At 46.4% G+C, this 21975-nt stretch overlaps 1 protein-coding gene across 1 annotated transcript; it reads left to right on the top strand.

Annotated features, from left to right (window-relative positions):
• The first annotated feature begins 2546 nt into the window (after positions 1-2546).
• On the top strand, positions 2547-21964 carry LOC115335902 (kinesin-like protein KIF19). The gene is made up of 17 exons (XM_041120367.1): positions 2547-2627; positions 4941-5021; positions 7340-7450; positions 8298-8385; positions 12078-12214; positions 12378-12503; positions 13122-13316; positions 14074-14226; positions 14993-15115; positions 15814-15967; positions 16923-17112; positions 18166-18343; positions 18937-19204; positions 19365-19486; positions 20310-20428; positions 20894-20999; positions 21824-21964. The coding sequence occupies exons 1-17, from the start codon at positions 2547-2549 to the stop codon at positions 21908-21910; spliced, it is 2319 nt and encodes a 772-aa protein (XP_040976301.1). The 3' UTR covers positions 21911-21964.
• Positions 21965-21975: the final 11 nt, after the last annotated feature.

Raw genomic sequence — 21975 nt, 5'->3', positions numbered from 1 at the left:
TTGCAAACTTTCAGAGAAGTGCTCTGTATACACATGCCTTATGTTTGCTGTTCCAATACCTAGTTTCATTTCTAAAGCCCTCTGTGCTCGGAGGGGAAAAGTGTACTTAAAGCTGGTGGAGTTACTTCTCTGTATTTGTATTAATGAGTAGAAATTTTTCTGGATATTGTCAGAGCAGTGAGAGAGATTGGCCTGCTGCTTACCCTTTGAGGGGCAGAGGAGAATGAGGATGTTCATGACTCCTCTCCTGGACTGGCCAGTGAAATTGCTAATGTGAGCGCTCTTGACTCTTTAAACCCTGAACTCATTTACAGTGTCTGACAGATTTAAAGTGGAAAGCAGAAAGTACCCTTTGGGCAAAGGGTAGCCCCACTTAGCTGGAGGCAGCCAAGGGCCAGTAATGGTTTTAGCACTTGCTTTTCTTTGTCTTTAGGTGAACTTGCTGTGATAGGAAATGCACAAACCCCTCAATTAACTCCAATGTTCTCTTTACCAGGAAGACTCTTCAAAATAGTTGTTCTGTAATGATGATATTGATTTAGTTTCAATAGTTCACTCTTAAACCAGTGGGTGGGTTTTTTTTTTCCAGAAGTCTGTATTAGTTTCCAGTTTTCTGCATTTGTTCATTCATAATCCATATATACAGATATATAGATGATAGTTTTGTCCACAATATTTACCAAGCTCATATCTCAACTGGACTGAAAAAAAAATACTTACTTTCTGGCAAAACAATGCAGAAGAACTTCTAGCACATCAAAGTTCTCCAGTGATGGCGTGGACTTGTATAGCAGGAATCATTTTATTTACCCTTTAGTTGCAAAGAGCTGACTTCTCAACCATTTTCTAAGTTATGAATTGAGTTGGAAGGGTGTTTTTTCCCCTGTCACCATGCAATGCAGTTTTAATAGGCTAATGTGTTTTATTCCTGGCCATTTTCAAAGTAAAGTAATGCCAATGTTAAATGAATTGAGTTCTCTCTAAGATGCTTCTCTGAAGTGTGGATCATCAGTCGGGGGGGGGGGGGAAACCCACCCAAACCTTGATGCTCCTTGTAGGAGCTTGGTAAGCTGACAAGATGTTGTCCTGACCAGCAGTTAAGGCCTCTTCTCATCTGTTACGCTGGCATTTCTGACAGTGCTCCTTTCAATTACTGTGTCTTTTCTGTAGTGTTTCTTGCTTCAAATGCTTTTTGCAATTATGTGCTCCTGAAATTGCTTTATGGGTATGTATTTGGTAAACTAGTCTATTTGGCATACCTCGGAGTAACAGGAATTGTAGTAGGGAGGAAGGGTCTTGTTGGATTGAATCCATGTTGGTGTGTATCTTCAAGTACTGTATGCCACTGGTTTTCAGCCAGTGGCCCTTAGGGGCTTCTGAAGGATAGTCAAAATAGAAGAGGTTTGTAGGTACTGTATAGAGATATGTATGGGTGGGGAAAAAAGCTTCCAATAGCAGTTGTACCTCCACTGAATGCCTTCAAGGGTCCAGAATTTGGGCAGTGGGGGGAGGGAGGGAAATAAACCTTAAGCATTAAGTAGGATAGTATCTCTCCTTGTGTTAAAAGTATTGTCTTAAGTATTTTTAATGACTGTTCTTAAATAGCAAAATTAACTGGAACAATTCATATAGTCCTGGGCTAGTCTTCACTTTCAGTCTTTATTCTGAATTTGTAATAAATAAACATTCTCATGACCTTTTAACCATCTGCAATCCTTAATGCAAACTTCATAGAGCAAGTTTTGTTCACTTGCTATACTAAGTTTTAACTTCTTAAATTCTAGTATTTTTTAATAAAGCTTTACTGTAACTTTTATGAGCTTTGACTCATTTACTGTCAATAAACAATGAAGACAAAAGGTGATCTTGTTGTGGTTTTTGTTTTAATAGGTTGTTGTAATGAATGGACTGACACTAAAAATGCTGAAGGATTGCCTTCCTGAATGTAGGAGTCATGAAATGCCACTATGCCTGAAGTGACAATACAATGGAAGTTTGCACTTAGCTCAGGGAGGTAGCAAACTGTTTCCTGACTGTCTCGATGGCTGTCGTCAGTTCTTGTGCAAGACTGCATGGGCCAGGGTGCTTCTTGCTCAGCTTTTGGTGGAGCTGTGGGCCCCCATACCTGCTTGTGCTGCATGTTTAATCCTAGGGGAAGGAGAAGTCTGGCATCCTAGAGGGCAGAAAATGAAGGCTGTGGCCTGCTCGCCAAGGGTGTGTGCAGATGGATTTGAATGTAAAGAACTAATTTGGGCTTGCAGGTGGGTCATTTTGCTTATCCTGACCCCTTTCACTGTGTCCTGTGCATAGTGCAGTGGTGGCACGCTGCTTCCTGCAGCCTGGAGTAGCAGGGAGCTGCTGCAGCCCCTTCCTGCCCTGGGGCTCAGTATTTCGCTGCTCTCTCTCCTCCTGCTGTCCCTGCAGTCATCTCCCACCTGGGGGAGTGCAGGTGTTGCCTCTCTCTTCCTTCCGTGGGGAGATTGAATGGTTCAGAGGCAGCAGCAGCAATCTCCTGCCTGTGCAGTCTCTTCAAGGACTCCGACTCCATGTGCGCTTCCCTGGGCAAATCACCCAGCCCTGAGCTGGCATCATCTTGCAGCTTGGCCATGAAGGAGCAGCAGCTTATGGTGAGTCCACTTGCTTAGGGGAGAACATGGGATGAGGAGGAGCAGCTGGGTTGTACCTGGCCCCAACATCCTTCCTGTCATGTTTGCCAGCTGTCTTCTAGTGTTCCTGGCCTCTGTGGCCCAACCGGAGGGAAAAAACCCAGACTTGCTCTCTTTGTGCAAAGCTGTGTGTGATTTAAAGCAGAAGTTGGGGATGAGTATCCTGTAGAGGAGAAAAATGTATAGTAGGGGAGGTGAGGTTGGATAACCTGGCAGGTGGTGGTGGTCGTTAGTCCTTAAACAGTGGTTTTCAATGTGCCCATCGCTTTGGGATCTGTTTGAGTGACAGATTCCTAATAAGCAGCTAAAAGCAGCTGGGATTATAGTCCTGTTGGAGCCCTCACTGTTGCTGCAGGACCTTGGCCTCTCTGTGCGTTGATCAGAGTAAGAGGAGTGCTTTGAAAATGTAATCCTTTCCCAAGTTTCAACCTTCAGCTCTGTGGCTCTCTGTTAAACTGAAGCATTGCGCTCACATGGCGCTGAAACACAACAGAGACAGACACAGAAATCTCTGCTCGAAGTGGAATCACTTAAAATAAAGTCAATAATATCTAGAATACCTTGCATTCCTCTGTAATGCAAGAAAAAGCCTTAGTACTTGGTGTGACCCGTCTCCACATGCTGCTTATTTGGGTTTGTTTTCTTACCCTCAGTGGCTAGAGCTACCAAATACGGTGATTAATCAGCCTATTCCAGAGGTTAAGGCTGTCCAAGAGAGACTTGCACTATCCCCTATTCCTCCTGCAGGACTTGGGATTATGGTGTGCAAGATAGTATTTTCAAATGCTTTTAAGATTAATTCAGCCCATGGGAATGAGATGCTTGTAACAGTCACTCAGAAGTGTTCAGAGAGATGATGAAGCTAAGTTAATTATTGTATTCTTGTGAATATTAAAAGCTATCCAGAGCCAAGGAGCTCACCTTGTACTCTGAGATATTCACAGCAAAAAGATGTTCCTTTGCTGTTGCTGGAACTACTCAAAAATGTCTGCTACAGTGCTCAAGACTGGGAGCTGTTCGAGAAACCCTTATTAAATTGACAGGTAGCTTGACTTGTTATTGTGGAAATAAATCTGGTTCCTATAGAAACTAGTTGCTTGTGATTGGTGGGGCCGTAGAACAAGTCTGTTTCAATAATTGCACACCTTCCTGATGAGGCATCATTTATGTGCATTATGCAGTGTTTTATCAGCTCTCCTGTCAGGAGCTGCTATGGGGATGCTGCTGTGTTATATGAAAGGGAAAACAGCTATGGAAAGGTGAAAATAGAATTTTTCAAATCTCTGTTACTAGCTGAGACACCAAAGACAGCTTTTAGGTAGGATTTCAAATTGGTGGTCTTCTCTGGAGACCCTCCACTGGGTACACAGGTTTGGGATCTGGGACTGTGCAACTCACCCACAGCTGTAGTGAGTCAGCACCAGAGCAGGACCCCAGCTTCAGGGGGCCCAATTAATCCCACAACTGATCCATGACACCACACTTTCTCTATTGCTTCACCTATAGATCAAACAGGTTGAAATAAACATGCTCTTGTATGTTCTTAATACTGACGAGTACAGCCTGTGTGTTTTAAATCTTCGAGTCAAATTATCTTCTGTTTCAAAAATGGAGTACTGTGTTTCTAACTGATTGAGTTGTGGCACAGGGCACGGGCAGTTAATTGCTACTTTATAATCGCTCCAGTCCTGCGATGAATTCCAGCTTCTGAGGAACCCCACGGGCCCTGCACAGATCAGGGCCAACTTGCTCTGATCTGGTTGGACAGGCTCGTAATGATTGCTACCTGGGATTAAAAGAAATGGGTACTTAGTGAAAGGCAATTCCCTTTCTTTGTCATGGATAACTTTAATCAGTGTTTTGGGAACACCAGGGGAATCTGTAAGCATGCTCAAGCTCTATGGCTGTTGGTACCACGGTCCCAGATCTCTAAAGGTTCCCGCTGGCAGCAGCAATGACACGGCTGGCTTCATTCTGCCGCCTTCTCTGCCAATCAGCTGGAGTCTCGCTGTGTTAGAGACAGAAACGGGGTAAGAGGGAGGAAGAATTTGTCAAGATAAAAGTGCAAATCATGGGAAAATTAACTGGTTTAAACTTTATAAACTTCATTAAACTCTCCAGGGCCCTAAGCTTAAGGTTTTAAGATCGATCAGCAGAAGAGATACAGCGAGAAGCTGTAGATGCTGCTGGTGCTTGCGCAGAGCCGAGCCCTGTTTCACGTAAGTCTGAGCGGCCTCGGCACACGTAAGCCACGTGTGTGTGCTGTGCGTGCAGCTGGCCCTTCGGATCCGTCCCCTCAACGAAGCAGAAGTGGAGGAGGGAGCTGCCCTCGTTGCCCACAGAGTGGGCGAGCAGGTGAGCTGGGGGGGGGAATTGTGCCTGGGCCGCAGGAGACCCCCCATGATGGGGACCGGGGAGTCTGCCGGGCACCACGCAGACCACCGCGAGACTCTGGCTCTTCTGGTTCACGTGCAAACACTTGCTTTCAAATCCTGCGAAACTCCTGGCCTTGCTGTGACACAGCAGGGCTGCAGCTTCCCGTGCAAATGGCACTTCTTTTCTCCAGTTCTGCATCTTTTACCTCTTGCTCCTCTTTTTAAGAGGCAGGGATTGCAGGAGGTCCCCACTTACCTTTTCTATATTGCTATATCTATTTCCGTATTTTTATTGTGCCCTTGTTCTTTACCTTCTTTTCCAATGTAAATCCCATTATTTTCTATTGTGCTTCAGCTGATCTTTCTCTGAACCCTTTCTGAATGCATGCTAATTCTGTAACATATCTTGTCTCTTGTCTGCACGCAATAGTCAAATGATAGCAGCCCTCAGAAGCAAAGAAAGCATGAATCTCTCTTTCTTCTTTATAGATTATCTTACAAATCCAATTTTTGTTTAGCACCTTTCTAGTGAAACATCCTTTTTTTTTTTTTTTTTTTTTTTTTTTTTTCTCTCTTCTTCTTTTTTTAAAGCAGCCGGTAACCTCATAAGGATATCAGCTTTATTCTTACCCAGCTTATTCAGACTTGCATCATCTGCCCTGAGATCTATTTTCTCTAATGGAAATCTGGGAAGCAAATGTGCATTACATTAGTCTGAGTAACTTCTATCTATGAGAATGGGTTTCTCTTAATAATGCAAATAACTGTAATTATGAAAGCAAATTAATTGACTGGGCAGTTGAAGTACTTAAATTTCTTGCTGTGTATTTTGATTTACATCATGTTCCCTGCTATTTTTACTCCCAGCCTAACTCGTTTAGAACTGCTTCTGTCTGCTTATTAATCCTAACTCAAAATTGATTCTGTTAGTGTCTTGTTATGTTTTAATGCTTCCATGCAATAGCAGATTTATGCTTTTAGGATACTGCTAGTTAGACAAGGTGTTAGCCCCAGATTGGAAGATAAGGGCTCTTTTGGATGCGTGGATACACAGTGAGCAAAACTTGGATGTTACAAGGACTGAGTAAAAGGGGCCTGAAAGTGTTACAGAACAAATTTCTTCTAAAAGAAACATGCTGACCTCATTCTCCAAGCTCTCTTCTTGGCTGTCACACTTGCATGTGCACATGATTACATGTCAGCCCGTCTTTCGCAGGCAAATGCCGCCGCTGAGGATAAACCAGGAGTTCCCTTCGGAGTTTGTTCTTGTGTTGCTTCAGGTTTTAAGGCATGAGCTGGACCAGTAAAAACTAAAGAATTAAAAAAAAAAAAAGTCATTCTGGTAATTGAAAATTTTCAGATCAAAACTAGAGATGCTCGTTAGAGACTTGGAATTTAGCAGGAAATGCAAAAGAAAAAGAAAAAACAAAGTCTTGACATTTCCTGAATGCCCATGGGCACTTGTCCTAGATACTTGTGTCTCTGCCATGCCTGGCACACCAATGTAGTTAGTCTGCAGGTCAAGTGGTGGTTGATCTATGTTCTAATTGCTTATCTAATGATCTGTTTACCTGAGAGAGAGTGAAAACTGCTCTGGAGTAGGAGGCACAGGGTTCTCTGTCCCTTCCCTTGAGGCTTGAGCATCTCCTTATGAGTCGTTTCAGTGGAGGAGAAAGAATACCATTCTCCACAGTAATTATATACTGTGATAATTATGTACTAAAATAGATCCTAAGGGACTGAAAAGAAACAGAACCAGTTCTGTAACCTGCTGCAACTCCTCTCCCACCTTTGTTTTTTTCCTTGATAAAAGCCAGAAATGGAATTAAATTTCTGTCCTTGAGCAATGAAGATATTTCTATTAGTCCTTCTGCAGGAAAGGCTTTGGAAGATGACTTTGGGCACTTTTGCTCCCAAGGAACTTAACTGTTTCCTTTCACAGCTCCTATGTTTGAGCCTCTGTTAAGAGGTCCTGTCGTCCTCCTGCTTGCATGGGGGCTGGTTGGGTGCAACCACCGCTATTACCCAATGCCAGCGACTGTTTTACTGCACAATGGACTTTCAAAGCATTTTGCAGCAGCTGCTAGTTCTCCAAATTACAGAAGTTGCGATGTCAGTTACGAAACCAACCTTGTTGGCCTCAGCATTGTGCGTTTAAGTGTGTTTTCCACACAAAGCGGTAGTGCAACATTGCTCTGGCAAAGAGATGTGATGGTGATAGTGCTGTAAGAAATCCTAAGAGGCTGTTAAACCAAACCCAGCCATAACGGTTGTTCTTCTGACTTTATCTTATAACAGAGGGTGGTCCTGACGGATCCAAGCGAAGGTCCAGATGATATCTTGCGAGCTAACAGGTCCCGAGAAAAAACATTTGTATTTGACATGGTTTTTGATCACAGAGCAACCCAGGTAACATCCTTCCCTTTTTTAAACCAAAAGGCTTAACGTTAGAATTGTTTTCCCTGCTTAGATGAACGTTTTTGGCAGGTGAGTAGAACTGCACATCCCAGAGGCCACATGTCACCCAGATGAAAGGTGACTGCTGAAGGTGAGAGGACTGTGAGGGTTTTCCTTTTGTCAGAAAAGCAGGGAGACATGTGCAGTATTCAGTCTGCCTCTCCCTCCCGCGACGGGACTCCCCAGACGCAGCACACCTGAGCAAGATGAAAAGCTTTGTCTCCCGAGGTCTCTGGTGAACGAGATCATCGTCACGTTGCTTGGCTCTATTGCTCACACACTTCTTCCCTGCGCCTCTTCGGTTTCACAGGCTCGTGAAGTGAGCTCTAGTGCCCTTACTGAGCTGTGTTTTGCAGACAGACGTAAGGTGCGGTGTGAGGATTTCATGAGCAGCTGCATTTTGTGATCACCACAGTGTGACTGCAGTCTTGCTTCTCACAAGCAATCAGTTATCTGTGTTCTCTTCCACATGAAACTTCAGCGTAGCACCCTTGAATGCTACCTAAGTTTTTGGAGGCCAAAGTATTTCATGTTCAGAGTCAAAGAAAATTATCATATTTAAGGCCATTTATTTTAGTAAGCTCCTTCATCTCGCCTGCCTTTAGAAAATTCAATAAACCTCTGTGCTTTTTCTGCTCATTTTGATGATGTGTCAAAATTCAAATGGCTCACAAATGGTTCCAAAGCCCAGGAAATTTGTAAAATATAGTGAGAAAATCATGGGGAATGCAATTACATATAGATTATTTGGACAGCTGTTGTGCCTGACCAAAAATTTATGCTTTTTTGACTGAATTAGGAGGAAGTATATGTGTCCACAACCAAAAGCCTGATAGGAGGAGTCATTTCTGGCTACAACGCAACCATTTTTGCATATGGTCCAACAGGTAAAGTAGTCCCTGTAGCTGTACTGCTCCAGATGAATAAAATATAGCTGTACAAACAAGAAATGAACTATAATGCCAATTAATTGCTTACTCTGAGGACAAGACTGAAGCTTTAAAATACCATTTTCATTGGGAAGTGTGGATATCCCTTAAATCCTAAAGTAACAGCAAAGCTGCCCTGTTTGAGAAGTCACTTGAGGTGGAATTCAGTAGAGACAAATCTTCCCATTAAAAAGGAGGAGGAGATGAGGGCATCTGTGCAATGCTGGAGACTGATCTCAGTCGGGGGAGTGAGTGAGCAGCTGCGTGGCGCTTAGTTGCTGTCTGGGGTTAAACCATGACAACGTGGAAGCTGGGCTTTGCTGCTCTTTTTTATATCTGACCCTTTCAAACCCCCTCCCTTTGACCGGGACGTAGTTTTTTCATTAATCCTCATGGTCAAAGGGAAGGGGTTTGAAAGGGCCAGTTGAATCTGGCAAATCAACAACTGGTTACAGGACTGGTGCCACAGCCAGGGGTTCAGCTACTTACACCGTGGGACTTGCTTTGAGAAACCTGGTCTACTGGGGGCTGATGGGGTCCATCTGTCAGAAAAGGGGAAGAACATCTTTGGTCATAGGCTTTACCAAGCTGGTGAAGAGGGCTTTAAAGTTGCCAGGGCAGGGGAACCTCAGTCTATTGCGCTCCTACCAGTTTGATGCCAGTGCCAGCAACAGATGCCCAGAGCCTGGAGAGGGATCACGGGTTAGCAGGAGAGCACCTGAAGAGCAGCACAAAGGAATTCCAGCCTGTAAGTCTGCTTTACTGGGGGCCCAACTTAAATACTTCTATGCAAATGCACGTAGCACGGGGAATAAACAAGAAGAGTCAGACACGTGCGCACGCCTGCAGGGCTATGATCTTATTGGCATCATGGAGATGTGGTGGGATAGCTCCTACGACTGACTTTTGGAATGTTGTTGGAATGGAAGGATACAGGCTCTTTAGGAAGGACAGGCAGGGGAGATGATGAGGGTGTGTTGCCCTCTATGTCAATGACCAGCTGGAGTACATGGAGCTCTGCCTGGGGATGGATGAGAAGCCGAGTGAGAGCTTATGGGTCAGGATTAAAGGGATGGCAGAGACAGGTGACATTATGGTGGGGGTCTGCTACAGGCCACCTGACCAGGAAGACTTAGTGGATGAGACCCTCTACAGACAGATAGAAGCAGCCTCACGATCATGAGCCCTGGTCCTCATGGGGGACTTCAACCACCCTGATATCTGTTGGAGGGACAACACAGCAGGGCATGAGCAAACCAGGAGGTTCCTAGAATGCATTGATGATAATCTCCTTCTCCAAGTAATACAGGAGTCAAGGAGGAGTGGTGCTATGCTGGACCTTGTTCTCACCAACAAGGAGCGGCTGGTGGGGAATATGAAGCTCAAGGGCAGCCTTGGCTGCAGTGACCATGGAACAGTGGAGTTCAAGATCCTTAGGGCAGCGAGGAAGGTGCACAGCAAGCTCGCTACCTTGGACTTCAGGAGAGCAGACTTTGGCCTCTTCAGGGATCTGCTTGGTAGAGTACCATGGGATACAGCCCTGGAGGGGAGGGAAGAAGGGCCCAAGACAGCTGGTTAATTTTCAAGGGTCACCTCCTCCAAGCTCACGAGCAATGCATCCCAGCAAAGAGGAAGTCAGGCAAAAACACCAGGAGGCCTGTGTGCATGAACAAGGAGCTCCTGGACAAACTCAAACACAAAAAGGAAGCCTACAGAGGGTGGAAGCAAGGACAGGTAGCCTGGGAGGAATACAGAAATTGTCTGAGCAGCCAGCAATCAGGTTAGGAAAGCCAAAGCCCTGACAGAATTAAATCGGGCAGGGAGGTCAAGGGCAACAAGAAAAGCTTCTATAGGTATGTCAGTGATGAAAGGAAGACTAGGGAAAATGTGGGCCCTCTCCAGAAGGAAACAGGAGACCTGGTTACCCAGGACAGGTAGAAGGCTGAGGTACTCAATGACTTTTTTGCCTTGGTCTTCACCAACAAGTGCTCTAGCCATGCTGCCCAAGTCACAGAAGGCAAAGGCAGGGACTGGGAGAATGAAGAACCACCTGCTGTAGGAGAAGGTCAGGTTTGAGACCATCTAAGGAACCTGAAGGTGCACAAGTCCATGGGACCTGATGAGATGTATCTGCGGGTCAAGGGAACTGGTGGATGAAGTGGCTAAGCCACTATCTGTCATATTTGAGAAGTTGTGGCAGTCTGGGGAAGTTCTGACTGTAAAAGGGGAAACATAACCCCCATTTTTAAAAAGGGAAAAAAGGAAGACCTGGGGAACTACAGGCCAGTCAGTCTCACCTCTGTGCCCGGCAAGATCATGGAGCGGATCCTCCTGGAAACTATGCTAGGGCACACGGAAAATGAGGTGATTGGTGACAGCCAACATGGCCTTACTAAGGGAAAAATCTTGCCTGACAAATTTGGTGGCCTTCTATGAAGGGGTTACAGTATTGGTGGATAAGGGAAGAGCAACAGCTGTCATCTACCTGGACTTGTGCAAAGCATTTGACACTGTCCCACACGACATCCTTGTCTCTAAATTGGAGAGGCATGGATTTGATGGATGGACCACTTAATGGATAAGGAATTGGCTGGATGGTCGCACTCAAAGAGTTGCAGTCAACAGCTCGATGTCCGAAAGGAGACCAGTGATGAGTGGCCTTCCTCAGGAATCTGTATTGGGACCAGTGCTGTTTAACATCTTTGTCAGTGACAGGGACGGTGGGATTGAGTGCACCCTCAGCAAGTTTGCCGATGACACCAAGCTGTGTGGTGCGGTCGACACGCTGGAGGGAAGGGATGCCATCCAGAGGGACCTTGATGGGCTTGAGAGGTGGGCCTGTGCGAACCTCATGAAGTTCAGCAAGGCCAAGTGCAAGGTCCTGCACCTGGGTCAGGGCAATCTGAAGCACGAATACAGGCTGGGTGATGAGTGAACTGAGAGCAGCCCTGAGGAGAAGGGCTTGGGGGTATTAGTGGATGAAAAACTGAATATGAGCCAGTGATGTGCGCTCGCAGCCCAGAAAGCCAATCATTTTCTGGGCTGCATCAAAAGAATCATGACCAGCAGGTCGAGGGAGGGGATTCTCCCCCTCTGCTCTGCTCTTGTGAGACCCCACCTGGAGTACTGCGTTCAGCTCTGGGGCCCCCAACATCAGAAGGACATGGACCTGTTAGAGCGGGTCCAGAGGAGGGCCACAAAGATGATCATAGGGCTGGAGAACCTCCCCTATGAGGACAGGCTGAGAGTTGGGTTGTTCAGCCTGGAGAAGGGAAGGCTCCACGGAGACCTAATAGTGGCCTTCTAGTACTTAAAGGGGGCCTACAGGAAAGATGGGGAGGGACTCTTTAACAAGGAGTGTAGTGATAGGATGAGGGATAATGGTTTTAAGCTGAAAGAGGGTAGATTTAGATTAGATGTAAGAAGAAGTTCTTTACTGTGAAGGTGGTGAGGCACTGGAACAGGTTTCCCACAGAAGTTGTGGATGCCCCATCCCTGGAAGTGTTCAAGGCCAGGTTGGATGGGGCTTTGAGCAACCTGGTCTGGTGGAAGGTGTCCCTGCCCATGGCAGGGGGGTTGGAACTAGGTGATCTTTAAGGTCCCTTCTAACCCAAACCACTCTATGATTCTATTCTATGATTCTTTAACAGGAGCAGGAAAAACCTACACGATGCTAGGGACAGACTGTGAACCGGGGATTTACATCCGCACTCTTGATGACCTCTTTAAGGCCCTTGAAGCTGCCACTGAGGAGATGGATTACACAGTCTCCATGTCCTACCTGGAGGTGAAGTGTCTGTGTTGCCTGGGATCCAGCCTCTGTGGAGCAGGTGTAATGGGAAGTGGGGAGTCCAAGTCTGTCCACTGAAATGTAGGATCAACACAACCCTCTTTGCAGATCTAAGGACCCAATGCTAGTCTCACACCAACCCCTCATTTCTTACCCTCAGATCTATAATGAAGTGATCCGTGACCTCCTGAACCCATCCTCGGGGTTCTTAGATGTCAGAGAGGACCCCAGAGGCAGCATCCATATAGTAGGAATTACGGAAGTCTCCATTACAAATGCTCAGGAGGTACCTTGGGCTATGGCCCACAGTGAGGGGAAAGGGAGGGGGTTTATGCTTTCATGCATCACTGCTTTAAAATTTCTTGACACTTCCCTATTGCCTGTGCCTTACTCAGTAGCAAGGACCTTTTGTAGCAGGACCTTGGTGGAACTGGATTAATGTGACAAATTGTATGGAAAGGGCTGATCATGGAGCCATGTGAGTGGTAGAAATCAGGCTAAAATCCCCGGCTAACCTCCTGCTAGCTCTGCTTCCCCAGGGTGCATGCTGCTTTCCTGGAAGGTTAAGAATGCTTTGATTTGTGTACACATGTCAACAAACCATTTGGAGAGGGAGAAGAAATAACGAAAACCCCTTGAGCCACACTGATATGTACTTCTATATGTGCCCTGGACATGAGATAAACAGGCCTCCCAGGAAAACAGCCCCAAACCCAACAAACCCGCAATTCCAAGGTCACAAGGAAAGGGGGAATTCTGGGGAAAATCAACAGCAAAACCGCTGCTAGCATGAGCAGGACCAGAGTTCGCCTGCGCCCTGGGTGAGGGGTCCAGTCTGCGGGGAACGCCATGCTATGGCTTATGCAGAGCTGTACATCTCTGCGTGCTTTCCTGCATCGTTTAGATCACACAATTGTTAATGAAAGGAAACAAGCAACGCGCCCAGGAACCCACCGCTGCCAACAAGGTGTCCTCCCGCTCGCATGCAGTGCTGCAGGTGACGGTGACGCAGAAAAGCCGAAGGAAGGCGATCGGTGAGGAAGTGCGAATTGGAAAGCTTTTCATGGTCGACTTGGCGGGGTCGGAGAGAGCAGCCCAGGTATGGCGGGAGCTTGGCAGCTTTTGGTGAGACCGGGCTGGATTCCCTGGCCTGCCATGCAGGGTCTGCATGCCTGTCCTCATCCCTGGGGAAACCAGCACTTGGGTAGTTTGTACCCAAGACAGCCTGAAAATAAAGTTTGATGATATTGGTAATATCTTTTATTAGACCGACTAGTATAATTGGAAAAAAGTAAACCAGCTTTTCGGTGCAGCCTTTTTGTCAGGTCTGAAAAAGCAGCAGTGAATTTCATGTCCAAAGAGAAGCTAAGGTCTGTTAGGCAGGAATCACCTGGGCTGTCAGAGAGAAAGCTGGTACCAGTGGAATAGAGGGATGCTGGTGGGTGGAAAATAAGGCAGCTGGCTCCTATGGGAAGGAGGAAACGCTGGAATTCAGGGAGGTGATTTGAGGCAGAGAGATTTTACATACCCAGTATTTCTACTGAGACCAGGAATTCTGCAGTGATGTAGTTAGGCATCTTAATTTCTGAAATAATCTTTAGAAGATAATAGCTATCTTTTAAGAACCAAAAGGTCAGAGCTGGGTCATCTTTTCCAAGAAATGTACTCCTACCAGCACCTCTGTGCCTCAGAGTGGGGTTTAACCCTGCACTCTCAGTTGATTTTGCAGGAGGCATTGTTTGGACACGCAAACCTTGACCTCAGTGATGCCTCACATCTTCCCCAGGCACAGAATCACCATTCTGAGGCATCTGCTTTGTCTGTCTGTCCCCCGTCCCTCCCTGCCCTCCCAACAGACTCAGAACCAGGGCAAGAGGATGAAGGAAGGAGCCCACATCAACCGCTCGCTGCTGGCTCTGGGCAACTGCATCAACGCTTTGAGTGAGAAGGGAGGGAGCCGGGCCCAGTTTGTCAATTTTCGAGACAGCAAACTCACACGTCTGCTGAAGGTACTGTACGCTGCAGGTCAGCAAGGAGCTTGGCGTGTCTGTTGTTGGTATCGCTGTTCAAACCAGACAGGGCTTGAGAGCTGATTCTTGAATATCTCTGTTCATTGTCTTTATCCAGCTTGGAATGCTCCTCCAGGATCTTGTATGAGCTTTGCAGTGTAATCAGGGTTTGACTCAGATAGTGCTCTCTCTATAATAAACATGTTGTGTTGTCATTGCACTGTTAAGGAAGGACTGCCTACAGGGTTAATGAAATCCTGTAGATTTGGGTTGTATGTCTCTGAGCTCACAGGTGACCAGTGATTTTTTTAATTAACCTACTGTCTTTAAATGTTTCATCCCTTCCATAAGACTTGGCTGAAATTGGCCAATAAATGTGAATATTGTTGGGGCAGGAGGAAGAAAGACTGAGAGTGACTACATGCTGTCATAAGTTGTCTCTCCCTTAGGAAATCAGGTTGCGGACACGGTCTTTGCTACACTGGTTATTTTAGGGACACTTTACAACATCGTTTATGAGCCTCAACTCAAGCCTTGGTTCTGAGCTACCACTGCTGCTGCATGACAGATTAATTACTTATTGATTTTGCTGTTGATGGAGCGGGGGCCTAATAAATGGTCTTTTACCAGCACTTCCTTCACTCCTAATTGGGATTCTCCACCAGAATCTCAATGAACCGCAGGGGTACCCAGCCACAGTGGTTACCACTGAGCAGCAAGCCCCCGTCGTGTCCATACTAACCACACCAACGTTGCATCCCTCTAGGACTCATTAGGAGGCAACAGCAGGACTGTTATGATTGCACATATCAGCCCAGCCAGTACCTCCTTTGAAGAATCTCGAGTGACCTTGATCTATGCCTGTCGAGCAAAAAACATCAAGACACAGGTAAAGGAGCAAACAACTCACAAGGAGGCGGGGGTTAGAGATTAAAAGCTTGCAAAGCGGAAATATAAGATGTAGTGGATGAAGGGAGAACAACATTCAGGAGGAGGCAGTGCAGGATGGTATAGAAGCTCACTGTGAGTGATAGAAGAGAAGAAAAGCAGATGAAGGGAACAGTGGAAAGCAAATTGTGTGGGTCGTGGATGAGAAGAGGAATACGAGGGTCAAAACAAGGGAGCAGAATAATGGAAAGGCAGAGGATGATGTGCCTGATATTGACCTGGGTGCAGAATGTAAGGAATGATGGTCAGAAGATGGCTGTTGGGAGGACAACGTATGGGGAATGTCCCAGTGGGGATGCTGGGCCTGGAAGAGGAACTCAGGGGCTGCAGAAAGGAGGAATAAAACAGAGAGGCTTGTGGGGCGAAGGAAGACGAACAATGATCCTCAACAGGGTTTTCGCTCTTTATGGATCTCTGTCTTTTCCCTGTGGACGCAGGGTCCCTGGCTTTTCTCTGTTACCTTTCGGGAATTTCCCAGAATTAGGGAAAACCACTAATTTACAGTTTCCCCACTCATGAGGGAAAATTCTTCCCCATGACAGGAGTCAGTGCCCCTCCAACTGAAAACATAGCTTTGTTTGCAGCCATTGTACCAATAATGGACCGTGGGACAAATGCTCACGTATTCTGGCTCACCAGGTAAAATGTAACCTGCGGAATGTCACCTACCACATCGACCAATACACCAGCATCATCACAGACCTCCGCAGGGAGATCGAGCGTCTGAAGGCAAGGGTCAAAAACCAGGAGAAGGAGAAAAGTGCAGTCAGCTCCGACCTCGGGGATCTGCAAGGTAGAGCCAGGAGCAAGAACTGCTCTGGGGTATCTGGAGGGAAGAGAGCGGGGAGAGGAGCTGTGTGGACAGGTTGCGGTAGCGCTTGGTGGCCTCCATGCTGGGGGAAGCTGGTTCAGCAATGCTTGTAGAGAAGCAGAGCAGAGACCACAGTCTGATGGGCAGTGGAGGCAGGCAGGGGAGCTGAAGATGTTTTTCTGTGTGAGCCTGTCTCTGAGGCACTGTGTGACTCTGGACAACATAATGAACCTTCTCAGCATCTTCCCCAACATTAAAATGTGTTAAATTTCACTAACTTGCCCTTGAAAAGAGCTTTGACATCAAGTGGTGGCATTTGCTGTGGGAAGTCCTGACTCTCACAGAGATGTGACTGAGTTTGTAGCCTGCATCATCATGGGCTCTGAGGCTGTGTCAGGACACCGAGCTCTGTTGTATGGTTCGTTGCACTTAATTAAAAAAAAAAAAAAAATAGGGAGGGGGCAGGGTGAAGCTTTTAAAACATTGATTGTTCTGCCTTGGGGATTGTTCTGCCCTGGGGGTTGTTCCTTTTGTCAGTGAATCTGGCAAGGAATGAAAAAAAAATAGTCAAGTTCTCTGACAGACAAGACATGAAGTATAATAGGTCTCTGCTACCACCACTCAAGGTCATTTCTAGGTAACAAGCAAAGAAAACCTGTACTTTTTTCTTTTTTGTGGGTGGAATGGGGGAAGAGATGTCCCTGCAATGCAGTATCCTCTTAATACTCACAAAAGCAGTAGCAATGAGACCTATTTATTGCTAATAATACAATCATAAAGATATATCAGAATCCTTAAGCACATGATTAACTTCAAGAGACTGCAGAATGAAGCAGAGTCCTGTAAACGAACGCCTTTTAACAAGCAGACAGAGTGGCTTGGTCCCAGAGTAGTTTTGTGGGGGCTTGGCAGTTTACCTGGCCTAACATCAGATCAGAAATGTCTTCTGCAGCAGAGAGGCATCAAGGCTCTGAGGCACACAGTGGCCAAGTAACGAACACCTTGCGGGCACAGCTGATGGGGGCTTTCAGGGAGCAAATGGAGATGCGTCACAGCCCGATGGAGCCGGAAAACACCAACATCGAGCTGCGCGTTGATACCTGCAGGCACCTCCTAACAATCACAGAGTGAGTAGCTCCTTAGCTTTGAGCACAACTTATATGTGGGCCTCCAAACTCACCAGGAGAAATGCTAATATCCCACGGTCCCCCCAACAAAAATGACAAAGGGATGTTAAGGAGAGTATTTAATTGTTCAAGCAGAAAGATCAAGTGTAGGTTTGAGATTTACATATGAAACAAGGAAAAACTTGGGAGGGTGGTGGTCTACAAAAGGTACGCAGGGATTTAAGGTAGATTAAGTCCATGCAACTCTGAGCCTTAGATTAAGGTGCTATATTTGCAACGGGTGATTTCTGCTATTGAGAAACACATCCCTAATCCCTCCTGGTGCTTGTAAGGAGACTGCAGCCTGCACACGGTGCTGCACTGCAGTGCAATTGCCTGATGCAGCTCTGTAAGGCAACCAGCTACCTCTATCATAAAGTGTAAGCTCAAGACTAAAAGTATAACTGGTAGATCCCTCACCTCTATTTAGACCTTATTCTGGACTTGCATTTTAATGGAAAAACTGGATGGCAGTGCAGATTGGGGTTGTCGGTCCTTCCATGTTCCAGTCACCCTGTGTTTGTGAAGTGTTTTCCATCCAGATGCGCTGCATCTGGGCATCATTTCATGTCAGAGAAAGCAGCATCATCCCTTTCTTCTGGATAAACTATAAGCAGGTGTCAGTTCCCTCTCATTATCGCTAGTCACCCACTTAATGCCTCTGTAAATTTTATAGTCCCTTAGGATTTGGGTCATTTGTAGTTAAAACAGTCTTCAGGACATTAAAGGTCTTCAACAAGTATCTGTGAATTGGTAACAACTTGCTATGAGAATGGGGAAAAGCACTGTTCTTGCCATGGAAAGATCACATAGGAGGCCTGCCTTATAAATTTCCAAGGGGGAGGAAGCTAACTGCGCTCTTGCGCATGGTTTATCCAGCTCCAGAGCAGCCTGGACTAATTAGCTCCGCTGCTGCCATGCAAGAAGTTGGACAGATACAATGAAGGACTATGCGTGCATCATTAGAGTTATGTCACCAGGCCCCAGAAGTTCCTTTCTTTTTTTTGCTGGCAGCTGGGAACGAGAGAAGGCTCAGGGTGCATCCAAGTATGACAAGCCAGCAACGGAGGAGAAAGATGAAAACACAGAGGAGAAAGACAGGGAAGCAGATATCATAGATTCACCTGAACCTCATGAAGTTACAGTAGCAAGAGAAGAGATCAACCTGCTGCTGGCAGAACAGCACAAGACGGTGAGGAGGTGAAGGTGCCCTTATGGTCGCAAGTCTGACCTCTGCCCGGTGGGTGCTGGGGGCAGGACGGCAGCAGCGTAACTCAGAGAGGTTCTTGTGGTTTTGGGCTAGCGCTGCAAAAGCGGTGTGGCACCTGTATTGCAGCTAGACTCCTAAATAATTTGGGCTGCTGAAGGAAGCAGCATGGGAACATTGATGTTTGTATCCTGCCTCTGTCCCTGTGCTTTTTAGGATGAGGGAAAAGCACCCACTGGGCTTGTGCACCCATAAGTGAGCTAATTCTTCCCATTTCCCCTTTCAGGGACATTTTGAGGGTTTGTCACTCACTGGTTCTTCAATGTTTTGGTAATCACTTTCGGTGATTTTTTTTTGGTAGCTAACATTAACGTTTGTGAGTTCCTCTAGGCAAAGACTGTGCATCTGGATATATCTGCCATGACTGAAACATGGTGGCTGCTAGTAGAATAAGCAAAATACTTTTTGTAGATGTTACTTTAATCTCAGCATGAAGGACACAGCAGAGAATTGCTCAGATGCTTTTGTTATCCCAAGAAGCTAAGCTGCCTTGACAAACCCCTATCTATCTTTTTCAGACAGAGCTGGAGCAGCAGTTAGCAAATGCCGAGGAAAAAGCTTCCCAAACAGAGATTTTCCCCAGACAAATCACCAGTGAAGATCAGCAGGAGGTACTAAGGCTCCTCTGCAGAGCCCACGAGCTTGAGCTTGGCAACACAGAGCTGCAGGCAAATACACTGTACGAGGAGAATCTATTGTGCTGGAAGGATTTTGTGATCCAGCAACTGCAGCAGCACATGCTACTCTGCGAAGAAATTATTCAGCGGCAGCAGATGCTGATAAAAGGTAAAGCAGAACCTTTGCTCTTGCTCTGTCATTATCTCCAAGCTTTGTTTTCTGATGGCAAATGGAGAACAATCCACCCAGAAAAACCTTGTCTTGGATGTCATGACACCACAGTTCTCAGCTATTTCTCTAGAACCCTTCCTCCCCATCTCTGCTCCAGCCCAGAACATTCCGGTCCCAGAGACACTGGCGAGGTTACACCACTTGCATCTCTCTGAGTTGGAGGAGAGGACGCTGAACCACCTGCCTCTTCTACATTCAGTGATGTCCAGCATGCCCAGGGTAAGGCAGAGCAGACCCTTGTTCTGGGGAATCCATGCTGTCCCATGATCTCGTGTCCTGGCCATAGATTCACACACCCTGAAAGCCTGGCTGGGTCCTGGTGCCAGTCAGGAGCTGTACAGAGCTTTGTTTTATGAACATGTTGTCTCTGCAGTTCCACTCTCCTTCCCTTTGACTCAGAGAATTAATAAGGCTTTTAGTGACAGAAAAGGACCCGGGCAGTGCTGTGCATGAGTCAGCGTGTTCATCTTCCCAGTTGCTGTTGTGTCAGATTTGAGAGAGATAACTGGCTTGGTGGCAAACAGAAAAGCAAAGGTTAGATGGCCAAACATGCAACTCTCGAAGTGACTGCTGAAGGAGACTATCTTATCTGGAGGCCTCTGTTCGCTCATGGCACAGTTGTTATTGAGGTCCTCGGGTCTTTCCTGCAAGAAAGGAAAGATGCTGCTGGCCCCTTTGTCTTTGGAAAACTTGTGTGTGTTTTGAGACAGTAAGGGGCTGCCAGGAAATTGCCAGTCTTCAGCAGGGAGTCCAAGCAGCAGCATCTCCTGTTTATTATGATTGCCTAGAATGAACTGGGCAAGGAGTTGGGTTTCACTTTGGATAATAAACTTTAATGCTAGTCATGTTGTTATATGAGAGATTAAACTGCTCTGGGTGCCCTTCCACAGGAGGGGAGCAAATAGCAGGTGGCTGGAACTACGGAAAACCACGTGAAGTACCAAGAGTGTCTTTGTGACCGCAGACTGGGAGCCAGGGCTAGCGGAGGGGCTTTACAGTGAGAAAAACCTTCTGAGGATCTCATTCTTCCCTCTTCCTGCAGCCCCACAACAGCCCTTCTCTGGATGTAAGTCAGCATCTAGAGCCTAATAAAGATGAGATCAGAAGGGGTCTACCTGGGAACATGAAGGATATTCCCTCCATCACCCTTGAGTCAGACAGGTAATGTGAATCTTTCTCATTATTAGACTTATTCTCTAGGGCATGGGGACCTGGCAGTTCCCAGCTAAGTCCCCAAAGCCGGGAGATATCAAACTGGAAGAACCTCTAGAAACTGGAATCTGTTAGAAAAGAGTTTCCTGGTATACTGCTCTTGCAAAGTAGCTCTGTATTTTAGCAGGAACCTTCTCTGCAGAGAGGGCTATGGGATATGCTTGGATCTGCTTCTGTTGACTGCCAAGCATTAAAACCAAATAAAGTAGCAAAGTTTGTGAGGATCAGGGGACAAAATTTCTCTCCTTCATGAATCCTGAAGTCTGTCCTTGCTGTGTTCTTTATTACCTGGTTTACCAGGCTTCTGGCTTTCCCTGCAGCTTGAGAGCTCTCATCTAGACCGGTTTCATCTCTCTCTGTTGATAAAGGGCCTGTGCTTTCATCTATTAACCTCCTGGCATATTCTTTTCACAGCGGCAGCTGCAGATCATCTGAAATGACACCCTGTAGGAAGGAGAGGTCTCTGGATACCCATCTCAGCCCAACTTTCTCTGGTTTGCAAAAAAGACCAGTTCAGCAGGTCAGTATGGCAGGAACTGCAGTCAAGGCACATTTATCATGGATAGCACCTTCCTCTTGTGATGACAGAACATGCGCAGCAGCTAAATCTACTGTATGTGAGGAAGGTAAACCTTGGCAGGCAATAAAGTCACTCCTAGAGCACTGGCCTTGGGTTTAAAGCCTGGGATTTACTTATGAGGCCAAGGGTTAGCTGCCACCTCCAATTCAGGCTCTCCCTCTTGTGAATCACCCAGTCTCCAGTGTGTCCAGCGGAGCGACGGGAGTTGTAAATAGAGATGCAGCATGCAATCTGGTGTGAGGGGACCTGTGTTGTCCAGGATAATCACCTCCTTTTATGCCATTAACTCATCTGCTGGGCCCTGATTTGATGACTATCTGGTGGAACTGATTTCACTCAGCACCCTGGAACAGGAGGGAGAGTTAGGAGCTCATCAGTTTCTTGCTCGCCAACTGACTTATTTTGTAGCCATGGCTCTATATGTGACATACACAGTCAAAAAGCTTTGCCTTTTTTTCTCTATACATAGAAGTTGTTATAACAGCATTTCAGCTGAAATTTAGTGTCTTCCAAATGTTTGAAAATGCTTTGAAGGGGAAAAGTATAAAAGCTTTGAATGAAAAGCAGATTATGTTGCAATTGCTTTGATTTTTAGCAGAAACCAACAGGTGTTGCTGCAGGAAAGATGACTCCCAGACTGTGTTCCCCCACCTCTCTAGACTTGCATGGGAAAAAGTCACCTGCAGACATCACTGCTGTTCCACTGAGTCTGGAGACCTTGAAGGAAATTGCTGCCAGCACCAAAAGCATCTCCCTCATTGCAGCCAGTCGCCGTTCCAGACCCCAACACAGAGACCTTGGGAGTGAAGTCTCCTCAGCCCACTTCTCTGAGAAGGATATGCCTAGGCTGAAGTATCTAGAGGCCAATTCCATCCCAGATTGTCAGACGAGAGACAGTGCAAGTATCGGGAGTTTG

This window comes from Aquila chrysaetos, chromosome 25 (genome assembly GCF_900496995.4).
Source record: "Aquila chrysaetos chrysaetos chromosome 25, bAquChr1.4, whole genome shotgun sequence".
NCBI classification, from domain to species: domain Eukaryota; kingdom Metazoa; phylum Chordata; class Aves; order Accipitriformes; family Accipitridae; genus Aquila; species Aquila chrysaetos.
Note: the sequence above shows the minus strand (reverse complement) of the source record. Positions and strands in the feature narration are given on the sequence as shown.